Source organism: Artemia sp. Qi Xiang Cuo, chromosome 15 (assembly GCF_049724085.1).
Source record: "Artemia sp. Qi Xiang Cuo chromosome 15, ASM4972408v1, whole genome shotgun sequence".
In the NCBI taxonomy this organism is placed as follows: domain Eukaryota; kingdom Metazoa; phylum Arthropoda; class Branchiopoda; order Anostraca; family Artemiidae; genus Artemia; species Artemia sp. Qi Xiang Cuo.
In genome coordinates this window covers 33,622,882-33,650,706 of record NC_142808.1, presented here as the reverse complement: position 1 = coordinate 33,650,706, position 27,825 = coordinate 33,622,882, and the positions used below count along the sequence as shown (strand labels likewise).

General features: G+C 33.8%; 1 protein-coding gene across 2 annotated transcripts in view; it reads right to left on the bottom strand.

Annotated features, from left to right (window-relative positions):
• Positions 1 to 27,825, bottom strand: part of LOC148943588 (integrin alpha-PS4-like) — a 338,717-nt gene that overhangs the window by 79,602 nt on the left and 231,290 nt on the right. For both annotated transcript variants that reach the window (XM_089101816.1, XM_089101817.1), the window contains 3 exons: positions 25,831 to 25,871; positions 19,151 to 19,313; positions 3,724 to 3,937 (listed from right to left, as the gene is read on the bottom strand). In XM_089101816.1, the coding sequence (XP_088957942.1) occupies positions 3,724 to 3,937; positions 19,151 to 19,313; positions 25,831 to 25,871 (418 nt within the window). The remainder of the gene's footprint in view (positions 1 to 3,723; positions 3,938 to 19,150; positions 19,314 to 25,830; positions 25,872 to 27,825) is intronic.

The window sequence follows — 27,825 nt, the reverse complement described above, 5'->3', positions numbered from 1 at the left end:
TTTTGTTCTGCAGAACCCAAAAATTTAGCCCAAAGGATGCTAAAAAGCAATCGAGCAATAAGGTTGAGACACCCAATCGATTTTAAATTATGAAGGACTTAATATTATTCACAAGGGGACAAACATTTTAAGAATATATTCCATTTATTTAGTTTTTATACCTCGCTCAAAACAGACAATATAAACCTAGGTCATATTAAAAAATGTTCCAGCGACCCTCTCATAGAATTAGATACATCTGGCAAAATATAAGAAAAGGTTGAGCCGCGGGCCTACCTATTTACAAGATTTGCTTTTGAACCAAACAGTGCTTGGAAATAAAAAGGAATACAATTACAGAACTCGTGACGTAAGTTTTGTGATAGCATTAGATAATCCACTTATGTTAGAACACACAACCACAAGTCTTTTTTTTATAAGGCAAAACTTTTTTTTCAAGGTGACATGAGCTAAGGGGGGTTGGTGCTTGGCATTCGTGACGCTAGTGTCGATATATAGACAGAAATTTTACTTCCCAAAGCTATCGCTATGGATTCGTGAGGCTAATAGAGCTATACTAGGCTTTTCTTGAGAGATTTTAGGATATTAGTTCGACTTTCTTTGAATTAGGCCTTTTCCGCCTTAGATTTTGAGGGTTTTAACCGATTTTTTCTGTATTTTAGGATTTGTTTCATATCTTTATTATTTTTCGACTTTGTTTTTAGAGCCCTTCGCTGTGACTCAATTTCAGACGGCTTTTAAGTTCGACTTTCTTTGAATAATGCCTTTTCGTTTCATATTTTGAGGGTTTTAACTGATTTTGTTATTGTATTTTAAGATTTGTTTCATATTTTATATTATTTTCTTGGGTTTATGCATATCCCACCCCTCTTTCTGGGGCCTTCTCGTCTTTTGAGGGTGACATACAGTTCGATTTCTTCCCCCGAAAATTACAAAAAAGGGTTATATATGTTTGGGTTCTCCCAAGTACTACCAACCAGAAGAAAATAGGTCTTCATACTCAATTCCCCGAAAGGTAGAAACTCCTGAAATGCGATGGAAAACCCACGCGCTTGGTGTAGGAGTGTAAAGAAAGTTGAAAATAAGTTTGGGATTGTTAAAGGAGTGGGCAATATATCAAAGAAATCGAACTGTATATGGCCTCCGAAACCTCAGAAGGGCTCCAGAGGGGGTATAGACACTTCCCCTAAAAAAATTTCAAATCTTAAAATACAGAAAAATAAAGGATGCCCTTAGTCAAAATGGCCCCCAGATGTGTATCAAAATATAAAACAAGGTTTTCAAATTCAAGAAAGTGTTAAGGTCCTAATACGAAATTCAAAAAAATTGAGAATGCAGAAAAAAAGTATGTCTTTTCTAGCATATCTTGAAATGTTTGCGTGTCAGAAAACAAACTTTGGAGAAAGAAGAAAAGATTATCGTCTAGTCTTAGAAAAAATTACGCATGGCATTCCAGAAAATGCGACAATAAAGCTACCTATATCAGGAAATTTAAAGGCCCCAAAATGCGATAAAAAAGCCAAAACTGCTTATTGCAAGAAAATATGATAAGAAAGCTACACTGTACCGCAAAAGCTAAAACACCGTTTACCATATAAAGAGAGAATTGAGATTTAACATCTAACATAAATGGATTATCTGATGCTATCGCAAAATGTACGACAGGACTTCTGTAATAATGTTCACTTTGTTTCCAAGCGCTGTTTCGTTCCGAAGCTAATCTTGTAAACAGGTGAGAAAATAAGTGGTGAGAATTTTTCACAAGGTTGTCCCCTAGGGCGTTTATGAACACCAAGAAAAGAGTTGGACGAAGAATACTTCCTTGTGGTACTCCTGATAAAACTGGGCGTTCTTTTGATATGAAGCTATCGAAGACAACTTGCAAAGATCACTGGCGAAGAAAAGTCAGTAAGCACGTCAAATAGTCGACCATGAATTCCATAGGCTTTTAGTTTACAAGGAAGTCCCTCGTGCAATCCACGATCAATGACTTTTGCGATGTCAAAGGAGAGATGGCGAATATCGTGCCCCCTGAGAAAGGAGCTCAACCGACTCTTGATACTCTGCAATCAGACAGTCTAACATAGACTCTTTTCTGCGAAAACCGTATTGTGTGTCTGCCAACAACATATGTGACTCAAGGTATTGGTAAAGGATCTTATTAATGACGCTTTCATACAATTTACCTACGCAGGACAGCAGACTTATTGGACGATATGATCCTACATTAGTAAGGTCAGACTCTGCCTTTAGAAGAGGGACCACATGAGCAGTTTTCCAGGCTTTAGGGAATAATCCCACTGCAAAGCATTTTCTATAGAGTGATGCGATAGGACCAGTAAGTTTAAGGGCACATCTTTTAAGGATGAGATTGGGAATCTTGTCAGGTCCTGAAGCTTTGGTGAAATCCAGATGGCTTAGCGTTCTGAGCACCTTCCTAATAGATATGTTAACGCTGGTGATTTTTGCATCTGTTCCTGACGGAAAGGGGGGAGACGGGCTACATCCTCAACAAGTTGAGAGACCTTTGAAAAGGCTTGTGCAAGAGCACTGCCTTTTCCTTGCCTGACTGAATCATCGTCCCTTCAAAAGGAAGCGAGGGAATTGATGTTGATTTAGATGATGGTAGGGCCTCTTAGACGACCCTTCACCGCAGCTTTGCAGGGGCACTTTTCAATTCGTCAACAAACCTCTGCTTGTAATCGGCTCTAGCTTGACGTACAGCTTTAACAGACTCTTTTCGAGTGCTTATAAAAGTAGCCTGTCCTCGTCAGATTCAGTTGAACGCCATTTCTTGTGAGCCTTCTTTCCGGTCTTTATTGCCTTTCTACAAGCAGAATTGAACCATGGATTATCTCGAGATGAGAGTTTTACTGTTTTTGCTGGGACGAAATGCTCAATAGCCTCTGTAGTCGCTTTTTCGTAAAGGGCCGCTGCTTTATCTCGGGCTTCTTTTAAAAAAGTACTCCACGGCTTTGCCGATAAGAAGTTTCGCAGACCATCCCGGTTTGTTCAGTAATACTTCCTGATGATCCGCTCGTGCTTTGCAGGTGGATGTATTTTGAGATTTCCACGAGCTATAACTGACTGCCACATGGTCGTTAGCAAAATGATAGCTTTCAACACTAAAGGAATCCAAATGATCAGTTAAGAAGATATCAAGCCTGGATGATCCATAAGGGTCGACGAAGGTGTCAAGTTCAACAAGTTATTCTAGGCCGTAAGCAAGACTTCAGACTCAAGACTTCAGACAACATTTCAAACTTGTCAGTAGAGAAGATAAGAACTCTGTACTGGTGAATGTCTCTGCTATGTACCGTACAAACTTAATAAAAGATAAATCGATTACTAATACTGGACAATTTAAATGTGAAATTCGGTTCTTATGCTTGGGAATAAGGTGAATTGCATTTCTAATTTTCCTTTTAGACCTAAAGTCAGTATAATTAAGATCTAAAATTTTTTAATGAGTATTTTATTAAAATAATTTTTCGTAACTATTTGAGTAGTTCCAGCTTTGTTACTAATCCTACATGCTTTCATATTATCATTCAGATTTATTATATTCAAAAACGAGGCTGTTTGACTCTAACTTAATATAAAAATAAGGAACCTAAATCCATCTTTGACGCTTGACAGGAAAAAATAATCACATTTTGAGATGCTCTCACTTTTGCATTGCTCTAAAACGCTTTTTACCAAAAACAGCAATAAAAACTGAACCTTTTCTCCTGCGGTTAAAACTTGGCGAAGGTCACATTGAAGCTGAGGTCGTCTTATGTCAGAAACAAGTGTACAGCCTGACCTTGCTATTCCAATATCTGACTTGCCATCCCAATCAATAACAACTATATTAGAGGAAGAATCATGCGGTCCATTGTTCGTCACGACTATAACTGCTACTGCCACCTCATGTTGACCAAGAATTATGTTTGGTCTATAATAAATAAAAAATCTGATTATTATCAGCTGATCATTTTGGGAATAATAATCTTCGTTCAGATCGAGAAGAAACTACAATTTCCGATGTTTAAAATTTTTTAAGGCAATGAAGTATTGTACTATTTTTCCAAATCAGAAATATATTTATTAGTTCCTCCAGTGCCCCATCTTCATCAGCCAAATTTTTATAGCTTCTCAAGAAATGGAACTTTGTCAATGAAGGAGAATGCAATATTATAAAAAAAAATCGCAGAAAATGTCTTTAAAATATGATATTTTACGTACACTATTTCCAATGACAATCATTAGAGTTTAATAGAGACAGGAAAAGAAGAACCAATTAAAAAAAAAAAATAGTCGATAGAGGCCAGGGTTCTTGGCAGTATCTAAAAATAAACAATGATCAAAATGACAAATTCCTTCCTAGCAGTTTTTCCAATTCATGAAAGTACCGGAGGCAAAAATTTGCTTCGTATTTTAAATAAAGATATAATAAAAGGTAGTTTTCAAAATCTAGGGAACTTTGTTTTTTCAATTTTATCAGTTAAATACAAAAAATAGATATTTCCGAGTCCTAGGGGGAGGGAGTAATTTCACAGCGTTCAGTGGCGTGGTATGACAAACTGGGTCTTGGCAGTGAAAGAAGGGCTCCCCGGTGTGGCGGATGCGCCAAAGACCTTTTTGCTTGCGCAAAATCGTGTCTTTTCAATAATTCTTTTCACATGTTCATTATTTTCTGTTTATGCACAAAAGTTTTCCCTTCTTTTTTTAAAATTTCTGTGAAACCAAAATTTCTTTAGGAAAAAATTATCTCAAGCAAAACTCATTTAAACAAAAACTTTCTCAAGCAAAATTCCTTCAAATAAAATTTCTCTCAAACTAAATTTCTTTAAATAAAAATTTCTCAAACGAAACATCTTCATGAAAATTCTCTCAAACAAAATTCTTCAAATACAAATTTTCTCAATCAAACTTCCCTAAATCAAATTTTTCGCAAACGAAATTCCTTTAACAAAAGACTCTCTCAAACGAAATTCCTTTATATAAGAATTCCCTGATACGAAATTCGAAATTTCTAAAAAAAAATAAGCATTTCAAAGGGTTGTTGTTGATGCTTACGACATGGCAAATGTAGTTTTCGTATTTCATGGTTTTAGTTGACTGGGGTAGGTTTCTTTGTCTATTTCAAAGATGTCTTGTTTAAAAGTTATGATTTGGTATGTTTACTAATGCTGTTTCATGGTTTGACTTATCTGTGGTAGTTTTTGTCTATTCCAAAGATGTCTCGTTTGATTTGTCCTATTTAGTTTTGTTGTTTCGACGTTTGAGTTGTCGGTGCTAGGTTTTTCATTCTATTTCATAGGTGTGTTGTTTGAAACTTATAATTTGGCACATTTAATAATAATGTTTCGCGTTTGAGGTGACAGTAGTTTCCTTGCCTGTTTTGAAGATGTGTTGTTTGAAAGATATGATAAGCTATGTGTAGTTTTGCTATTTTGTGGTTTGAGTTGTCAATGTTTTCCTTGTCTTTTCTGATCCTGCCTTGTTTGAAAGTTAAGATCTGCTATATTTAGTTATAATGTTTCAGCATTTGAGGTATTGATGTTTTCCTGGTCTGTTTCCAAGGCTTGTTGTTTAAAAGTAATTTCTTGCTATGTTAAGTTTTGTTGTTTCATGGTTTGACTTATCTCCGCTAGTTTTCTATGACTGTTTCAAAAGTTGTGTTGTATGAAACTTGTGATTTCCTATGCTTAGTTGTGCTTTTTTATACAGTTGTACTTTGATTTGTCGGTGCTAGGCTGCTTTGTCTATTTCAAAGGTGGATTGTTTGAAAGATATTATTGCTATGTGTTTTTTATGCTTTTCCATTGTTTGGCTTATTTGTGCTAGGTTTCTTTGTCTATTCACAAAGGTGCGTTTTTCGATTTGTCATACCTAGTTTTGCTGTTACGTGGTTCGAGTTGAAGGTGCATTCCTTTCCTATTTCAAATATGTGTTGTTTGAAATTTATGATTTGATATATTTAATTATGTTGTTTCACAGTTTAAGTTGTCTGCTAGTTTTCTATGAATATTTTAAAAGTTGTGTTGTATGGAACTTGTGATTTCCTATGTTTAGTTATGCTTTTTTATGCTTTGACTTGTCAGTACTAGGTTCCTTTGTCTATTTCAAAGGTGGATTGTTTGAAAAATATTATTGGCATGCTTTTTTATGATTTTCCATTTTTTGGCTTATGTGTACTAGGTTTCTTTGTCTATTCACAAAGGTGCGGTTTTCGATTTGTCATATCTAGTTTTGCTGTTTCGTGGTTTGAGTTTAAGGTGCATTCCTTTCCTTTTTCAAATATGTGTTGTTTGAAATTTATGATGTGATATATTTAATTATGTTGTTTCACAGTTTAAGTTGTCGATGCTCTTCTTTCTGTTTCGAAGGTGCGTTGTTCGAAAGTTATGATTTGCTTTGATTAGTTATGTTTATCATGGTTTGACTTGCCTCTGCTAGGATTCTTGACTATTTCAAAAGGGCTGTTGTTTGAAACTTACGATTTGGTAAGTTTATTTATACTGTTTCATCCTTTGATAGGTCAGTGATAGGTTTCTTTGACTATTTCAAAAGGTATGATATTTGAAACTTATGATTTACTTTGCTTAATTATGCTGTTTCGTGGTTTAAGTTGTCGGTGCTTTCCTTGTCTGTTCCGATCCTGTCTTGTTTGAAAGCTATGTTTTTAGCATGATTACTTTTTCTATTTCGTGGTTTAAAATGAGCTTTCTTAGCCTTGTTGGGATACGCAATTCTTGTATACGATTCGCTATGTTTAGTTGTGCTGTTCCATGCCTTTTCTTGTCGGTGTGGAATTCACCAAGTCCTTCTTGGCCCTCCCAGCTTTGCTTGGGGGTTCTAAGTGTCCTTTTATGTCTTCCCTCATTCTTCATCCATTCCAATTGCCTAGCTTTGGCATCTTTCCAAGTCCGTTACTGTCTCACGACTCAGTCTAGCCTTTTCCCAAGCTTCTTGGTCTCATCTGGCTTCCTTCGACTTCTTTTGCCTCTCTTACGACGTGTTCTAGGCTTCTGTAACCCTTGATCTCCCATGTCCCTCCTTTGGCTTCTTTCTCCTTTCATTAATGTCTTAGGACCTGGTCTAGCCGTTATTCAACGTTCTCACTCTCATTTGGTCCTCCTTCGGCTTTTTAGCCCTACCATTACTGTCTTACGAGTTGGTTTTAAATTTTCCAATATATCTTAGCATTCCGAACGTGGGTTGTATGGATATAATTTAGCATCTTTAGTTTTACTGTTTCGTGGCTTAGCCTAGCTATTCGAAAGTAAGTCAGGCAAATTTTCTCAGGCTCATAGCTTTTGATGGGTAACTTTTAACTTAATAAAGTTAAAATATTTAAAACCTTCATAAGGAATTGATTCTTTTAATGTATTAATTTTTATCAAAACTCCTCTTTCTTAGAGTTTCGATTACTATTTGCTTATGTCAATTGCCACGAACTGGTTGAAAAGAACGCAGAACCGGAAATCTTAGATCTGCCTGAACTTAGAAAAATATCGGAAAATTCGGTCGGTCCTATTACTTTTTGTGTGAACAGTTCACATGCACTGTAAATATCATTTAAAATGATGCCAAGATGCTTCATCTGAAAATTGCACTAAATAAAGGAAATATTTAAAAAAATATTTATAATTTTTATAAGAATTCTTAATTTTTCCAGCAATCTATTTACCCTCGTCCATCTATGAATCGTTCGTAAACTTCTCTGAGTTATGTCTAATAAATCATTTTGCATTCTAAGCTAAACAGTAAAATTGAAATAACCAGCAGATTATCCTCTGACTGTTGGTAATGCCAATATGGAGTTTATTTCAGATAAGCTAGATCAGACATAATAAAAATGGGTACTTCCTTGTTAGCTAGTACACACTCGAGAATTGGTATCGCGAACATAAGACAGTAACCGGTTGTCACGGTCTTTATACCAGACAATTAGCTTCGAATCGGTGGGAAACTACATTGTAGCTATATTTTAATTAAATATTTAGTTGGTATTTTGGTTAGGCTACGGTAGTTTATGCTTTGTATTTAATATAATTCGGCCTGGGTGGCCTCGTTCCATAATTATTTGCTGTAGTCTCCATAATTTTGTTACTAAACTATTATATTTTCATCATATTTTAGTATATTTCATTATGATTAACCTATCTTTAATTGTTGAGTGTGTACTAGCTATGAAGGAAGTACCTAAAAATGTAAAATTGTAGTATTTTCAACTAAAACAGGAAACTGAAAACAGTGACTGCGACTTATAGCGTAATGTTACCTAGAAGAACTAGAAGCAGTCAAAACAAGACTTGAATTTTAATTTATTACAAGTTCTATTTCCATTATAGGACTCAAGGATCGTTTAAATTCAACCTTAAATTTCAGAAAGTGGGTGTATTCTTTTCTTTTTAAATTCATCTTGTTACTATAGAATAGTTAGGACCAAGTTTTTCTCGATTTCATACACTAGCGGAAGAAATACTCACAAAAGTAGTATGAGGTCATTCTGTCCCGACAAATACATACCCCGGTGTACTGTTGGAGTTGCTAACCCCTCATATCTCCTCAATCTTTCCCAATACACAAATAGGTGGTATACTAGAGCCAATTAGAGTTACCCATCCCTCGCGTCCGAGATAACAACATTCCTGGAGACATTACTTGTCAAAGAATATTCTCGCTATACCGTAAGAGCCCTATATTGTAAATATCGTATCTAAGTGTCCTGGAAATATTCCTCGCCAAAGAATATTTTCATTATACCGTGAGTGCCCCATGTTGTAAATATCGTATCTGAGTTTCCTGTAAACATTACTTGCCAGGTTTTATTGTGTCGATGAAACAATGCAACGAATACAACTGGCCAGTACCGTTGCGTAAGGTATCTCAGCCCTCGGTGACGGATACAATTGAATACCAAGTATCTAATATAAAAAGAATGTGAATTGGCCAGAGTTATTGTCATTAGATAAGTAATCTTGATCAATCAGCATGTCTAATAAAAGAAATTTTGACGAGGATTGAAATAAACACCAAGTCCGTAATCTATGTATTTTTTCATATGCTTAGTGGACGGGAAATGTTTTACATACAGTTTTAGTCTACGAAAAGATATTTACAATCCCTTTAGTTACCGAATGGTATGTATATCTTCTTATTTTTAAAAACACCCCTCCCTACTATCTCTTCTTGAACTATTCAATTCAATCCATGGAATATTTTGAACCTGATACCCCAAGGGACGGTAAAGAATAATATCAAAACTAAAAAAGAGCATTTACCGAATTGTATGCGTTTGTATTTCATGTACAATAATAAGCTTTAAACAACACCCCACTCTACTAGCCATTCTTGAATTATTAAATTCTATCAATGGAATATATTTGAACCTGGTCCTTCAGGGGACGGTAAAGAGCGACACCAAAACTAAAAAGTGCATAGACGCTGCCTCCGGGTGGTTTACGAGCTTAACCCTTGAGGCGAATCTAATTTATTTTTGATTATGAACATTTTGATTTTTTAACTTCGATTTTATTTTGAATTTACAGTTTTTGGGGGACTTAATATTTTTTGGACTTTTGAACTTAGAATTTGGAAATTTAATTTTTTTAGAACTTATAATTTTTTTAAGTTAGAATTTTTTTAACTTATAATTTTTCTTTCTTGGACTTTGAAATTCTTTTGAACTTAGAAATTTGAACTTAAATTTCATAAATTGAAATGTAAATGAATATTAAAACATTTTTTTTAACTCAAGACCAATGTTTCATCATCACTAAGAAGACATAGGAATGATGATAGATTCAATTTTCGAGATTGTTTTTGTGAAAAGAATATATAGTCCCCTGAACATATAGATATGACGACATTAGACGATCTACTGGAAATGGTCGAGGAAATTCAAAATCGTTAAGAATTTACCAGCTCTTCCAATGGAAATGTAAGAAAATTTGAATTTATCTTCTCTCTCTTATGTGTATATATATATGTGTGTATGGGTGTGTGTTATTTAAAAAAAAGTATGCATGTATACTAAATGATATGAAAATAGATGTTATTAAAATAATCGTTTTCAGCTCAATAGAACCGTGTTATTCCAAAGAAAAAATAACTTTTCTTTCCTTTTTTAGGTTAACCTATCAGCGCTATCGACACCAACACTAGGGGTAAGCATCCTCTTTGACGGCATGAAGATACCCATATTGACACCACCGCCACAATTTCAAAACATTCTCCATGACGAGTCTGAACAGGCTCCAGAATTGCTTGATAAACGATTAGTAGATCATTTTGTTGATGTGAATATTATCACACTCCCAAATTTTTCAACGGGGAGTTCAGCTCAGTCAAGTACTGATGAACACAAAGGTGTATCAGAGTATGCTTTTGCTTGGGCTGATCGCATCAGTCCTGATAAACTTGAGGGTATGTTGAATGATCAGGGGGATTTTACTCCGTGTACCACCCTACCGTTCATAATGAAGGTGAAGTAGGAAAAAGTGGCACGGGACACGAAAATCCCGTAACGCCCCAAATTTTGCCAGAGTTTTATTTAACTGACTCGTTCTTGCCCAATTTATATTTTTATCGGGCTGAGTTTGGGGATCAAATCAATCCTCTTATGGCTGGTAGTATCATGACGGATTCAGTGGACATTGTGCACTTCTATGTGGGCAAGATTTGAGCCCTCCTTAAAAGACAGATTCACACAAAAATTACTTATTTAAACGAAAAGTTGGAAGAGGTATATTCGCTTTATGTGCAAACTGGAATACTAGCACTTCATCCAGACTTGCACTAGTACTTCAGCACTTCATCCAGCACTTCATCCATACTAGCACTTCATCCAGAACTTCATTCAGACAATTATTAGGGTGTAATATGGTATCGGCGGATAGTATTGTAAAAAAAATTGGATCAGTAGAGTGAGAGGGGTAGTTGATCGGTGGTTTATTTACTGAGAACTTAAATATTATTATGGGTAAATTTAAAAAGAATTTTATTATAGGATGGTGAGGGGAAGTTATAAAATATAATGCTGATTTAAAGGGATGTAGAGGTATACAACAATTTCGTTTCAACACAAGGTTTCAGTGCTTCAAATATGCATTCCTCGTGGCAGGTCACAAACCCAGCTCAAAGGATGTTAGTAAGACGTATTTCGATGATTTGCAGTTAATGGGGGGGGGGCGGGGGCAAAAGTCCCTAAAGTATATTTTAATTGTGTAAATAGTCAATATCCAGAACACTTAAGGAGATAGATATTTTTGAGCGGGTTAATGAACATTTAAAGATTGGTGTTACTGTTTTACAATATTATACTGATTTTTGAGGAGGGTGAACTCAAAGATAAGAAGGGGGTAGTATAATCAAGTGAAGGCTTCGTCCATTGAATCAGTGAAACACGTGGTATGGCTTCTATATGTACCTGCCAGTGAACCTGACTCAATTGGATTTTTTTCCAATAGCAGATATTAGTTGGGTCATATGTGAGGGGAAATATAATAAAGGGGGTTACGCTACTATTGTCCAATGTGTCTTGCTAGATATCATACTGAATTAAAATTAAAACACCACCGAGGCACTGCAAGCGTTATGGGTACCAATGTGTGGAAACGGTTAGCGGTGACAGTGCCATCTTGCGATTCAAGAACTTTCAGAATTCACTCGTACAGAGTAACAAGTTGGACTTATACTGTGAAGCCAAACTCACAGCTGTATACGGTCCATCAGTTTCAATCGTTTAAAAAAACCCATTGCAGTCTCTTAGACCCATGCCCAAAGAGATTCTTGTAATACCATGCAATTGGTAGAGGGTTTAGCGACATTGGAAGGGGACGATTGTATGGGCGCAGCCATGAGAGCACTAATTAAAACCGAAAACAAGTCAATTTTACGGCTAAGCAATATAGGCCAACCAATGAACGTGTCACCTGAGGATGAGTCGGCCATTAAAGATAAAAAATGTGTTATGTTTCTAAGGAGAAATTTGTTGAGAATAGTGAAGGACGGATGTCAGTCCAAAAACATGATAATTTGAGCAACCCAATTTTATCGGGGGAAGTAACTTTTGTGCACCGGCCCATAAATCGTGTATTTTAAATGTTAAACAACAGCATTTTCTACCTGTTATTCCAGCTACGATTTAAAATTCATATTCCCATCTTTGACCTGTTTGCAGAGAGGTGAAGTTGTAGATGGCAAGTAGGTAAATGGTTATTTTTCATATAATATCATACCCAAATCATCTGAGAAGCTGCTGCTCTTAGAATTCAAATGGAAAACAATAGATAATGATAATACGTGCTTGAATAAAATCCGTTTTTCAGACTCCTATAGTTTTATCCCCAAATTTCCAAGTCAATTAATTCAAGGACAGAAAAAAATCACTTTAATTGTTTCCTCCTTTTTTAAAAGCACTTCCCAGATGATGAAGTGTATGATTTATTAATGTGTAAAGGCATTTACCCATATAAGTATACTACAGCTCCATTTCAAGAGTTTTTGGAAAAATTGCCGTCCATCGAATCGTTTTATGATTCACTTCACGATCGTTAATGCAACACTGCCGATTATGAATTTGCTAAGGGGTTTGGGCTAAGGGACGGTGTAAAAATGGAGAGGATTATTGTAAAATGTACCTGGCAATTTATGTATTGACGTTGCTGGATGTTGTGTGTAAAAACATACTTGGAATGAACTTCCTTTATCCGTTGCCAATGTCTCTTTATTCTTTGCCATGTGGTGATTAAAAATGCCTTAACAATCCTTGTGCTCCAAATTTCCCCGACATTGCCACTGTTGAGGAAAATAGACCGTAAGGATGTTGTTTTCATTTATGGTAAAATACCAGCAGAACTTCACGACTCGGTAAGGAATACTTTTTCGTGCATATACAGAGCGGTGACCAAGGACTCTTTCATTCCACATAATATTTCTTTGGTAAAGGGTGGGGGTGTTCACTGAACGCCTTTAAATCAAAAACTTATTGCCGACCTTCATCCGAAACAGAATATTTTGTTCATCGCATATTTTGAGATGGATGCTAGCCAACATTTTCAAGGTCACAAGGATAAATGGAGCCCTCCAATTTGACCAAAAAAGCATATTTAAAGACGTTTATTGACACTTTTGTCAGACAAACAAAACGAAAACGAAACAAAACGAAGGTTTTGTGAAGCGCCAGGCCCCAAATAAGTTATTATTCTTAAAATCCGAGACAGGGAGCAACTTTATTTCCAATGATGTGCTTGCAGGTCCGAAAGTGTACTGTGTGCAAACACGCAAGAAGGAAATAAATAAAGTCTCCAAGGGGATGCCTAAAAAATATGTAAAAGAGAATTTTGATATGAGTGTTTATAGAAACTGTGTGGAAAGTAATCTTATTCCAAGAGCGAAAGTCATGGCGATTCGGTCTTTATAATTTAAAAACTGCACAGTTATAGTGGGAAAAAATGCCATGTCACCCTTATCAGATAGAGTCTATGTATATACGGACGGTGTGAAGGTGCTACCTTATGGACACTTTCTCATTTTGGACCGAGATGTATGTTTAGAATATAGACATCATCTTGGTCTAGAGAAAATTTAATTGGTGATAGGGTGAGAGGAAGATATATTAATACTTTAATATCCTTATGTAGGAGGGGAGGGGTCCTTTTCCCCATCTTGCAGTGTTTGCTTGTGTTCCTAGCAAGGTTTAGTTGTTGTTGTGTCAGTATTTTTTTGTATATATAAAAAGAATAAAAATAGTTTGTTTTAATTATTTATTTGGCTCCATGTGGTGTGGAGGTGGTCACCGACAACAACTAGCAGTGGCAGATCATTGGGATTCAACTTTTAATGATCTTGGTGTGCCAAGTCAGGGTCATATTTTCCAAAATATAATGTAACTTCATTTTTATAATATCTCTTTGTGAAGCCAATGATACTATTTTGATTCATATTGTCAAATTCACATGTTTCAATTTGCTTATATGAAGTAATGTCAGACACGGTATTCCCATATGAAGAATCCCTTTCTGTAACAGCCAAATAAAACTCAGTAGGCTTATCGTCATAACTACCATCATGCGCACAACAATGACGTAAAAACAATACTCTCTTTACCAAAACTTTTTTAATCCACGCGGAAACCAGTCTCTTAGAAAATTAATCAAAATAACTTTTAGTATTCTTCAATCATACCAGTTTATGTATTTTTCCATTAAAAGCACTTATCATAGTGACAATTGGAGCATAGGTATACTCCACTGTGACAGTCAAAAGCCTGTCCAAGACTGAAATTACAACGCTTAATTTTTACAGCATACTCTCTATGCAATTTACATGGATTGCATAACCTATACTTTCCGTTATAGTCATAAGCACTAGCGCAGTTCTCACATGACGACCAACTGCTTTATGTATATAAACATTGTGGATATGTGTAGAACATTTTTCACTGTCGACTCTCACACTGCCATATAGGAACTGACTTGCGAACAATAAGAATGTTCCTTTTAGTTCTAGAGAAAGGAGTAATCGAGTGACTCAAAATCAATTATATCTGTTTTGTTCAGGATTTTTTAAATTGTCAACTATTTTGACGAAATAAAAGAGACAGAAAACATTATTCGGATACAGTCTTAAATCAACATGGAAGCTTGAATGCTTTTAGGTAATGTTCAAAAGCAAATAAAAAATTCCATTTTGTTTTGTTTTAATTAGTATGTCAATAAATTGAGTAAATGCATTTGGCCCACGACATAAAAGCCTCATACAATAATCCAAAGCTGGAGAATCATCTTTCATGATATCGTCAAGCATTCTTTGAGGGAATATTTACTTTTGCACTGATAACCTTTAAAAGTGGTCATTTATATTCAAACATTTTTTCAAAGTCAAGAAGAAATCCATCCATTTTTTCTCAAATCCATCCATTTTTGTTCTTGACACTCCCACTGCCGATTATAGACTAAACAAACAAAATCAGAGAATAAAGATTCTTTATACTTAGTGCACAGTATCAACGCCTATTAGTCCCCTAGGGAGAGGAGTAAACGATCAACTAAAATATCTAACAAGAAAACAAATCATTATAAAACTTTTTTATTGTCTGAAATGTAATAATGGAATTATATATACATATATATATATATATATATATATATATATATATATATATATATATATATATATATATATATATATATATATATATATATATATATATATATATATATATATATATATATATATATATATATATATATATATATATATATATATATATATATATATATATATATATATATATATATATATATATATATATTAATTTTCACTTTTCATTTACGAGGTGAGCCAATCCATTGTCCTCAATGTGCTTCATGATTGGGTTCATTACATGTTGTAGTCTGGATATATGCATTATATTCGCTTTTGCATCTATGCACAATTGTTCTTCCAATTGTGACATTGTAACCGACCCAAAAAAATGTGCTCGAATCATTACCGATCGAAAATTCACATCATTCACCATCAAAGACCACAATATGGTCCTTTTACATAGGAAAAAAGAAAGGTCGTTTAAATAAAAATATTGCTGCTAGTAGCGTAATTTTAGAAATATCAAAAAAACTCATATTGGAATTCAATTACAGTCTGTGTGGGCACCAATGGCCAGGGAGGGACAGGTTCAAGTATATTACGGAGATACCGATTCACTTTTGCTAAAAGTTAAAATTTAAGATTTATTAGAAGATTTTGAAAAAGATATGTACATTAGCTCTCGAACGAACTTTACCTATTGGGATGAGTCCATTTTCCCGAAGCTAGTGAAGCGCCAGGCCCCAAATAAGTTATTATTCTTAAAATCCGAGACAGGGAGCAACTTTATTTCCAATGATGTGCTTGCAGGTCCGAAAGTGTACTGTGTGCAAACACGCAAGAAGGAAATAAATAAAGTCTCCAAGGGGATGCCTAAAAAATATGTAAAAGAGAATTTTGATATGAGTGTTTATAGAAACTGTGTGGAAAGTAATCTTATTCCAAGAGCGAAAGTCATGGCGATTCGGTCTTTATAATTTAAAAACTGCACAGTTATAGTGGGAAAAAATGCCATGTCACCCTTATCAGATAGAGTCTATGTATATACGGACGGTGTGAAGGTGCTACCTTATGGACACTTTCTCATTTTGGACCGAGATGTATGTTTAGAATATAGACATCATCTTGGTCTAGAGAAAATTTAATTGGTGATAGGGTGAGAGGAAGATATATTAATACTTTAATATCCTTATGTAGGAGGGGAGGGGTCCTTTTCCCCATCTTGCAGTGTTTGCTTGTGTTCCTAGCAAGGTTTAGTTGTTGTTGTGTCAGTATTTTTTTGTATATATAAAAAGAATAAAAATAGTTTGTTTTAATTATTTATTTGGCTCCATGTGGTGTGGAGGTGGTCACCGACAACAACTAGCAGTGGCAGATCATTGGGATTCAACTTTTAATGATCTTGGTGTGCCAAGTCAGGGTCATATTTTCCAAAATATAATGTAACTTCATTTTTATAATATCTCTTTGTGAAGCCAATGATACTATTTTGATTCATATTGTCAAATTCACATGTTTCAATTTGCTTATATGAAGTAATGTCAGACACGGTATTCCCATATGAAGAATCCCTTTCTGTAACAGCCAAATAAAACTCAGTAGGCTTATCGTCATAACTACCATCATGCGCACAACAATGACGTAAAAACAATACTCTCTTTACCAAAACTTTTTTAATCCACGCGGAAACCAGTCTCTTAGAAAATTAATCAAAATAACTTTTAGTATTCTTCAATCATACCAGGTTATGTATTTTTCCATTAAAAGCACTTATCATAGTGACAATTGGAGCATAGGTATACTCCACTGTGACAGTCAAAAGCCTGTCCAAGACTGAAATTACAACGCTTAATTTTTACAGCATACTCTCTATGCAATTTACATGGATTGCATAACCTATACTTTCCGTTATAGTCATAAGCACTAGCGCAGTTCTCACATGACGACCAACTGCTTTATGTATATAAACATTGTGGATATGTGTAGAACATTTTTCACTGTCGACTCTCACACTGCCATATAGGAACTGACTTGCGAACAATAAGAATGTTCCTTTTAGTTCTAGAGAAAGGAGTAATCGAGTGACTCAAAATCAATTATATCTGTTTTGTTCAGGATTTTTTAAATTGTCAACTATTTTGACGAAATAAAAGAGACAGAAAACATTATTCGGATACAGTCTTAAATCAACATGGAAGCTTGAATGCTTTTAGGTAATGTTCAAAAGCAAATAAAAAATATCATTTTGTTTTGTTTTGAATAGTATGTCAATAAATTGAGTAAATGCATTTGGCCCACATAAAAGCCTCATACAATAATCCAAAGCTGGAGAATCATTTTCCCTGATGTCGTCAAGCATTCTTTCAAAGAATATTTTCTTTTGCACTAATAACCTTTAAAAGTGGTCATTTATATTCAAACATTTTTTCAAAGTCAAGAAGAAATCCATCCATTTTTTCTCAAATCCATCCATTTTTGTTCTTGACACTCCCACTGCCGATTATAGACTAAACAAACAAAATCAGAGAATAAAGATTCTTTATACTTTGTGCACAGTATCAACGCCTATTAGTCCCCTAGGGAGAGGAGTAAACGATCAACTAAAATATCTAACAAGAAAACAAATCATTATAAAACTTTTTTATTGTCTGAAATGTAATAATGGAATTATATATACATATATATATATATATATATATATATATATATATATATATATATATATATATATATATATATATATATATATATATATATATATATATATATATATATATATATATATATATATATATATATATATATATATATATATATATATATATATATATATATATATATATATATATATAATATATATATATATATATATATATATATATATATATATATATATATATATATATATATTAATTTTCACTTTTTATTTACGAGGTGAGCCAATCCATTGTCCTCAATGTGCTTCATGATTGGGTTCATTACATGTTGTAGTCTGGATATATGCATTATATTCGCTTTTGCATCTATGCACAATTGTTCTTCCAACTTAAATTTACCCAAAATTATAACATATCTTCCAAACATCTTCCCACTCAAATGTTAACCGATAATCATTTGCAGTTTCAGCTGCTACAATGGGGGCTCTTGCCGCCATATAATCACCATCAACTCTTTCAAGTTACAATAGTGTAAAACGACTCATTTTTAAAGAGTATAACGTTTTCTCGAACTTGAATCAATGTAAACTAATCAAAAGTCTATGTGGAACTGTTATACTAAGTAACTCGCCATCAAGCTTTTATACCAATAATCACGGTATGCTTGGCCGATTGGTATTGTGCACTTGTATGGTGGGAGTATTGGCCGCGGATGTATTGGCCGTCAGGATTCGTTGTATTGTTTCATCTACAAACTTTGCAAGCAATGTTTCCAGGAACGTCCAAATCTCAGAGGCAACCGGATTGGTAACTTCAATTGGCTCTAGTATACCACCTTTGTGTGTATTGGGACAGATAGAGGGGATACGAGGGGTTAGTAACTCCAATTGTACATTGGGGTATGTGTGTATTGGGACAGATAGACCCCATACTACTCACAAATACACCCATTTTACCGTATTGGCAAAAGTTAGTGTTTTCCTTCTCCCTATTGTAAATTAAAAATAAAAGTACAAAAGGCTAATAAAATAAATACATACATGTAGTTCTTTATTCATGTCTTTCAATTAGCTTTTTAACCACTGCTAGAGGGCCATTTTTTTAATTCTTACTCTCTGAGACAATCTGGAGTTTTTTTCTATAGTGAGTCTCGCATGCTCTTTGATACTCACCCTAATTCATATAGCTCCCCCTCCCTCTGGGTTTAACTGATTAAAGGTTGCAGATACTCTGCATCTTTAAAACTTAGGTTGGATGATTTAAAGCTTATACACTATCTGTGCTTCACTATTCTTTGTTATCTATTAAAAGGTTTGCTGAATAGACCCATGAAGCTCAAACTCCATGAAACAAGGTTCACATTTGAAATAAGGCTAATTTCCGAACTTTTCAAATGCAAGCTAACTTACTCTTCAGGGCTTGGCTCCAGGATTCTTCCTTCAATCGAAAGGTCACTTAGGCAAACTCCGTCTTTTCCACATCCTTTTATAACTGGAACTCGAAGCTGTTCAACCAGAGAATCTCCCGGCTTTAAGATGGGGCAGGCTTTGCAAAATTGTCCATTTGATTTATCTTTAAAACCAGAATCAAATACTTTAGATTATGTTCACGCAGGTAAAAACACTTCTTATTGCTTTTTATTTGCTAGCTTAAGCCATGTGGTTGCTCCTGGCCAGATTCCGTGAAGTTATTTTCATCTTTCTCTACAGCTCTAACTTCAAATCCACTAATATCTATATATACCGAAACATCTAATACATTTAACCATGATAGTTCCCCCCTCCCTTATCTCTCTTAGCCATTCTTTGATCAGTGTTTTCAAGTCTAATTTGAATTAATAATAACAGTTCATCACAGTTCAAGCATTAGCGCAGATAAACCCACTCTATCCTCATCCTCTATATATCCCTATAAATCTTTATCTTTCTTTTCAACTCGAATTTCAAATATTAATGATATAATATTAACTAATATAAATATTAACTTAACTAGACTCTCCCAAACTCTATAATTAAATTCAATGATTTTACTTTTCAATTCATTCATAATTTCAAACAGTAACAATACCTAAATATACCGATATCCATACCCCTCTTCAAAAACTCTTTATTCAACTTTCATATTGAAAGTTTTTTTTAAGTCTAATTTTAAATACTAATAATACCTAAATATACCAAGACCCCCTGTTACGCCCAGGGACGTATCTAGAATTTTTTTTTTTTTTTGGGGGGGGGGGTGTTGTTTTACAAAATAGTTTTTTAGGCATCAATTCATTTTCGTTACGTTTTTAAGAGTCGGACAAACTTTTCAGGGGAGTGTTTTTCAAATCCCCTATCCCCTGGATATGGCTTTGGTTATACCTATGGACCCTTCTGTGGCAAGTGGCTATCTTTTCTACTCAATTTAAATAGTATTTATACTTCAACCCACTAAGGGAGCTGGCACACATAAACAGAGACCCTCCCTCTCAACAAGGATATTTGTCTTCTTTCTTTCATTTCAAGTCTATTTAAAAAAAATAATTTCTATTCATCACCCAAGACCCCTTACATCCCCTACTTATTGTATCCTACATTTATTTCTCAAATACTAAAGAGAACTAATCATAGCAACAAAGGCGAATATCCGCGCATATCCCCGCTATAATCTAATCGACTCTTATTTATTTTGTTTTTTTTAACCTATTTTACATTTCAAATTGCAATGATAAGTTAAGATATTAAGAAAACCAAGTCCACTACACCCTGTAAAAATCAAGAAAGAATCTCAACACGGATATGTTGGGTAATGGCTCCTCTTCCATTCTAATCTACATGGAGTTCCTCAAGATCGTATCGCCACTGTACTGAGCTCATGATATATCCCCTCCCTCTAAAAAAGATATACAGTATTATTTTGTTCTTTTCAAGTCAAATTATTAACGATACTTATACCCCACACCTCACAAAGACCCTGGGTACAAGCTTTTTTATATTTATCTATTGTCTAAATCAACTTTTTATGTCTATTTTTGTCAAACAATAAGGGGATGAGCTTATAGGGACAACACTGAGGCCACTAAATCCTGAAAAATTCAAGAAAGAACCCCAGAACAGACGTGTGGGGTGTGATAGTTTGCTGAGAACATGGTGAATTCATATGTTTATGTTGATTTTCCTGTTGTCGACTGATGCGAAAGGGTTGAATTTCACTATATTGAGTTTTTAGTAATTCTGGAGCATTCATTTCTGGTTTAATGGTTCTTGACTAGGCTAAGATGTACATGATGTGATAATATTTTGCACTTTTTTTCATGTGTTTATACTGAGTTTTCAGTTTGAACTTTCTCCTATTAACTCGAGAGGGCTGGATTTCACCATATTGGGTTTCTTTACTGAATTGTAGATTTCTATTACTTTTACCTCGGTCGAGTTGGCTTTGATGGGCTATTAAATAAAAAAACAAGTTGTTTTTAACTGAAAGTAAGGAACGCCGTTAAAACTTAAAACGAACAAAAATTATTCAGTATGTGAAAGGGGCTGTCCCGTCCTCAACACCTCGCTCTTTACGCTAAAGTTTTTTATTGTTTAATAAAATAGAGTCGTGAGAAAGTCAAACTTTAGCGTAAAGACCGAGGCGTTGAGGAGAGGACAGCCCCTTTCATATACAGAATAATTTCTGTTCGTTTTAAGTTTTAACGTCGTTCCTTACTTTCACTTAAAAAAACTTAGTTTTTTTTAAATTTAATTTTTGAACGTTTTTGAATTAATGCAGGTTTTGATTTTGGCTCGCCGTACATGAATAATTAAAACAAAATTTGCATATTAATTTTATTATTTTTGGTTAAATGGCTTTCACCAAACTTGTTGAATTTTATTTACGAACGTTTTTATTAGTAATAAATATAGGTAACTTACGAATTAACTTACGTAACGAACTTCTATATTTATATATTTTTAATACGTATATCAGGGGGCTCGCCCCCTAGTCAATACCTTACCTTGCTCTTTAAGCTAAAGTTCGAATTTTGTTCCAATTCTTTAAAAATGACCTCTTAATCACAAAGGTCGTTAATTAGAATAAATAGTCCTTATGAAAGTATTAAAAAACCTTTGACTTAAAGAGCGAGGTATTGACTAGGGGGTGAACCCAATCATATACGTAATATTTTCTGTTCGTTTTAAGTTTTGATGTTGCTCTTTACTTTCAGTTGAAAAACTTGTTTTTTTTTTATTTAATTTCTGATCTTTTTTTAAATAATGCTGGGAAATCCGGCGCCCCCTTCATAGCAATGTCCCTTCCCCCATGAAAACTTCCTTCATGGAAAGATCCTCCCACATAAACCTCGACCCACTACCAGAAAAAATCCCCCCTGAAAACGTCTGTATACTTCCCAATAACCAATACTATACGTTAACATTGGGTAAAGTTCATAATTTTCAGCCCTCCCCTCGGGAGCTTTGGGGGACGAAGTCATCCTAAAAGACATAGTTATCATATTTTCGACCATGCTGAACAAAATGGCTATCTCAAAATTTTTATTGGGTGACTTTGGGAAAAAAATGAGCGTGGGAGGGGGCCTAGTTGCCCTCAATTTTTTTTGGTCACTTAAAAAGGGCACAAGAACTTTTAAGTTCCGTTCCAATGAGCCCTCCGACGATATTATAGGACCTCTGGGTCGATATGATCACCTCCGGGGAAAAAACAAACACGCGTCCGTGATCTTTCTTCTGGCAAAAAATACAAAATTCTACAATTTGTAGATAGGAGCTTGAAACCTCTGCAGTAGGGTTCTCTAATACGCTGAATGTGATGGTGTGATTTTCATTAAGGTTCTATAACTTTTAGGGTGTCTTTCCCCCTTTTTTCGAAAATCAGCCAAATTTTCTCAGGCGCGTAACTTTTTATGGATAAGATAAAACTTGATAAAACTTATATATTTGAAATCAGCACTAAAATTTGATTCTTTTGATGTATGTATTGGTATCAAAATTCCGTTTTCTAGAGTTTTGGTTACCGTTGAGCCGGGTCGCTCCTTACTTACAGTTCGTTACCGCGAACTGTTTGAAAATTTGTTGAGTAAAAGATGTTTCTTATGTTTATGCTGCAATTCCTATTGTTGAGTTTCCTGTACTGACTTGAGAGGGTTGAATTTCAATATCGAATCAAGAAGGTTCAGTTTCGCCGTATTGTGTTTAAAAGTTTTCTTTGTGACGTCTGTCAGCTAGCATGAAATCTGGAAGTAAGTGGTGCCCATTGTATTTCTTGGAGGTTGGAATAAAATGTTTTTTTCTCAGTTGCAAACTCTAAATATTTCACGATTTTGAGGAATGCTAAGCTGATTTGAGTTTAAATGGGCTTTACGCGTCTGTGCTAGATTTCTTTCTTGATTTTTTTTCGAGATTTAGTTACGTTGATGTTGCTACTATAATTACTTCTCATTACAATTTGAAAGACAAAAATAGACTGGAAAAATAAGGATAAATCATTAAAAAGGAAAGTTTTTACCCAGGATCTTAGTAGGGGGGGGGACAAAATTATTATTTGTAATTACACTTGAAAAGGCAATAAGAATATAATCAGACGTTTTAAGAGTGGGGATCTTGAGGAATTCAAAGTGTATTAGAATAGAGTTAGAGAATACTTTTCTATATTGGGGTTCTTTCTGGCATTTTCCAGGGTAAAGGTGGTTCAGTAGTGCAAGCATTATTACTTCTCACTGCAAATCAAAAGATAAAAGTAGACTGGAAATAAAAATATAAAATAAATAAGAGTCGATTAGATTGTAGCAGGGATATACTCATATTTATCCCCTTCTTTGTTATGATTACTTCAACTTTAATAGTTGAAATATGAAAGAAATAAAAAAAAGATTGATTACTGATAGTGAGCATAGTGTGTTAGGGGTTTGGGGTCTGAAGTATAACTATTGTAGAAAATTAGACTTGAAAAAAAAAGAAGAAGATAAATAGCCTTTTCGAGAGTGAGGTTTCTGGTTAAGTATGCTAACCTTCTTAGTTTGAAGAACTATAAATATTCTTAAAATACATTAAAACAGATATGGATTTGATAAAGCAGAATGCATAGGTGCATTAGGGGATTTTGATATATTTAGGCATTATTAGCATTTGAAATCAGACTTTCAAAGAAAAAATCATCAATGATATTTATTCATGGGTTTTGGATGGAGGGGGATGTTGGTATATCTGGGTATGATTAGTTCTGAATTTTTATTTGACATAAAAATAGAATCAAAGGCTTCGACTTAATAGTTTTTGAGAGACTGCTTAAGCATGGTAGGGCCCTTATCGGGATAGATATCATTAATATTTAAAATTATAGTTGAAATGTAAGATGAAAATTGGAGTTAACTAGATGGTGAGGGGAGTGTGTGTATCTTCATTGCCATTTCTTGCTAATAGGAGTTGTTATTATCACTTCATAACAAACTTAAAAACATAGATTAACATCATAGATGGGCTTAAAGAGATGGGGGAATCAAGCCTAAATGTATTAGGGGTCTTGGTTTCTTTATGTATTATTATTTTAAATTAAAGTTGGAAATAAATCTGAAAGTCATAGAAGGGAATAAAGAGATAAGGAATAATGGTAAAGTGTATTAGGGGTTTGTAAAAAGTATTGGGGAAGGGATATAAGGAAGGGAAATATGAAGCCATTATTAATATTTTATGGTTCAAAAATATAAAGTTGCTTCGGGGGGAGTCTGCTTATGTGTGTTGGGGGTGCTGGGAGGTGAAGTATAACTATTATTTACAATTAATAAAAAAAATTGAAAAATATTCATTGTTCCCCTCTGAAATGTCATATTTCGTATTTTGGCACAAGTCACGCAATGAGTTCGACATCTATATAATATATACTCGAATTTTTTTAAAGGGCATCTCAGAGCCTTAGAACTCCCGAGAGGATCCCTAGATGATCCACAAGAAGGAGGAAAGAACAGTAACCAATCAGCTACAGTGAAAATATAAAAAAGATTTTACATAAATCTTATAGGGCCTTTCGGGACTCTTTGTTTTAGCATGCGTATTATGATAGAAAATGAAGGACTACTTGAAACAAATCTACCAAATCTACAAATCTACAAATCTAGTTTTTTTTTCTGGCTTAAGATTTCACACAGGAAACCAGTTAGACGGGACTCAAAAACTTTTTTCGACGAAACTATAGAAAAGTAGCCTCTCATTTTTCTCTGTTGAAAATTAACTGTGTTGAATATTTAAATAATATAAATTATATAAAACTAACGATAAATAATGAAAAATAATGCTTTTAAGTCCTTTCCTTATTTTCAGTTGTTTTACTCTAAGTCTTCTCGCCGACTGCAATTCCTAGTTTGCTAATTTTAGTTTGATTTGAATTTCCAGTTTTTAATGTCTTATCCCTTTTCATGTTTGATGATCAATATATAAATATTATGTATAATATTATTAAATTACACATGAAGATGAACAGTGCTTATAGTGCTTATCTATTTTAAGATATTCAATCATATAGCAGCTCAAAATAGCTAATAAAGCGGAAACATTGAGAAGATTCAACATAGTCATATTAAAGAGATTCTAAAATTACACAATTAACAATTACGATTTTATGTATAGTCTCAGTGTCGCACATCAAAGCACTCGGTTTTTGCAAAAGATTAAAAAGTTCAATTATTCTAGTGCATTATAATACATTACATTAACAAACCGGTGCCATCAACACGGAGAAAAAACTGTCAGCCAAAGCCCAAAAGTGTCAACCGAAAGCCTATATATCTTTGTAATTGCTTAGAAATCTTAGCAGTGAATTGGCAGTGAATGCATAAGCGGACGTATCTCTAAAAGAAAAGAGCGAAAATAATAGCAAATTAACAGCAAAAAGAATAGAAAAGAGAATTATTATGTCAAATAAGATGAAGAAACTTGAAATTAAATAAAAGTACGTCAGACAAGCGTCAACTACGTAACCCATTATTCTTACAGTAAACTGAAATGTAGTATGCTAATTTTTTAAAATAAAAATCTACCAAATCTTCAAATATAGATTTAAAGGCTTAAAACTTCAAAGATAATAACTACTAGTCCAGATAGTGCATAATTATTACCTGCTCGAGAAGAATCAAGGAACGGGATGCAAGTCTGATTGCTAAAAAAAAGAAACAATTTTCATAAAAAAAAGACTGTAACCGCACTGGACTGTTTAATCGCATTGGACATAGTAGCCTATTAGTGAATTACTTAGCCTATTAATTTTAAGTACAAAATCAATGTAAATTAGCATAAAATGGCAACTAAGTTTCTGACAAAAGGTAATAATTTATTCTTCGAAGTGGTTATAAAAAAAACAAAGGCAACAACTCAAATAAGGTGTTTAAACACAATTAAAACTGTCTTACACAATAAGTAAATTTTTCACTGTGGGAATTGTTTGGGAGGAAATTTTTCGCGAGATGGAATTTTCCCCTGGGGAGAGATTTTTCCGGGAGGGAATACGCCTAGTACCAAGAACTGAATCTAACATAGCTGCTTTCTCTTCCATCTTAATTTGTTCAAAGCTTCACTATTACTCTCTCTCTCTCTCTCATGAAATTCAAGTTTCCATTAAACTAATTAAGAATAGAAAATAAAAAAAGAAAAAACGGCAAATACATAAGAAAATTGAGGGTAATACATGCAAATGCATTAGCCTACTGCATATTGAACCCTTCTGTAAAAGAAAAAAAAAATGAAAAACTCCTCCTAAGCTAGCAATTAAACTGTTTGAATTTGAATTACACTTTCTCTAAAAAACACAATCCACGACAAAAACATCCATTAATGATGAACAATTTTTTTTCGGATGTCAATGCAGAAAAAAAGAAAAAGAAAAAAAGGAAAAGAAAAAAAGAACAGAAAAGAAAAAATCAACTTAAAGCCTTTAGAAATGAGCCAAACAAGGTCTATTTTTTATTTCTTTTTTATCAGTGGTAATTCAGAGATAGCAATCAAAATAATATATACTTAAGTCTATAAAATGACATAATACAGCAGCAAAAAGTATCCATTAATGATAAGTTACAAAATCTTTACAGATGTCCTTTCAATGGCAAAAAAGAGGACAAACTTAAGCAGAAACCACTACATATAAATTATAGTCAATTTATTTCTTTTCAATGTGAAATTAAAGTTAGAAATGAAAATAATCTATGCATTAGATGCTGAGGAGAATCGTCAAGGCTGGTTATAACTTTAAATTCAGTGGAATATAAATTCCACATATCAAGATTCAAGACCTAGTTGTTCCTAAATTTTTTTAAAGCAGTTTCGGTTTATTATTTCTTGCCTGCAGAAGACATTCTGAAGACATTTCAAAGCACAAATACGATTTGTAAAAAAAAGTGAAATAATAAGGTTGGAAACACAAAATTGAAAATAAAAATATAAGTTTACGCAAAATATACTAGGTGTTTCAGCTAAAATTTGTATTGTTTCCATACCCTTGTGAAAACAGCTGGTTAGGTTTAATCAAGATTTAATGTAAACCGTATAAGCAAAAGTAGATACTCCTTTAGGAATTAAAGCGTTGAAATATCGATTTATTTGTATAATAGAGTTTTTAACGATTATTTGAAGCTAAAACTCCAAAACTCAGCTGCTTGCAATAAAAATTTATTTTCCAGGGATTATAGGAGCATTACATACGCTACGAATAGAATTGCCTGATATAATAAAACCATGAAAAGCTGGTATGGCTCAACATTTTTTTTTTTTTTTAAGATTAAAGAAAACTTATAATTTTTCTTTATTCTTTGCAATAAAGGCTATTATTTTTATTCTGGTTCGGTTAGTTTTCTATACAATATAAAATATGAAGCGTCTTCATTGAAGGGGTTATTGAAAATAATAGCATGCCTAAAACTCGTTTTTCACTTAGAATAAGAGAAAACCTTCTTATTTTTGCTATTTGATGTGACATTTTGGTCTAGTTACACATTTGTTCTATGAGCAAAGGTTAATCCCCCTTCGCAATTTTTAGACAAAGTTTTAATTTTTAAAATTAAAATCTTTATATTAAATTGTGCTATAAATAGTATCAACAAATTATTAATTTAGAACTTTTA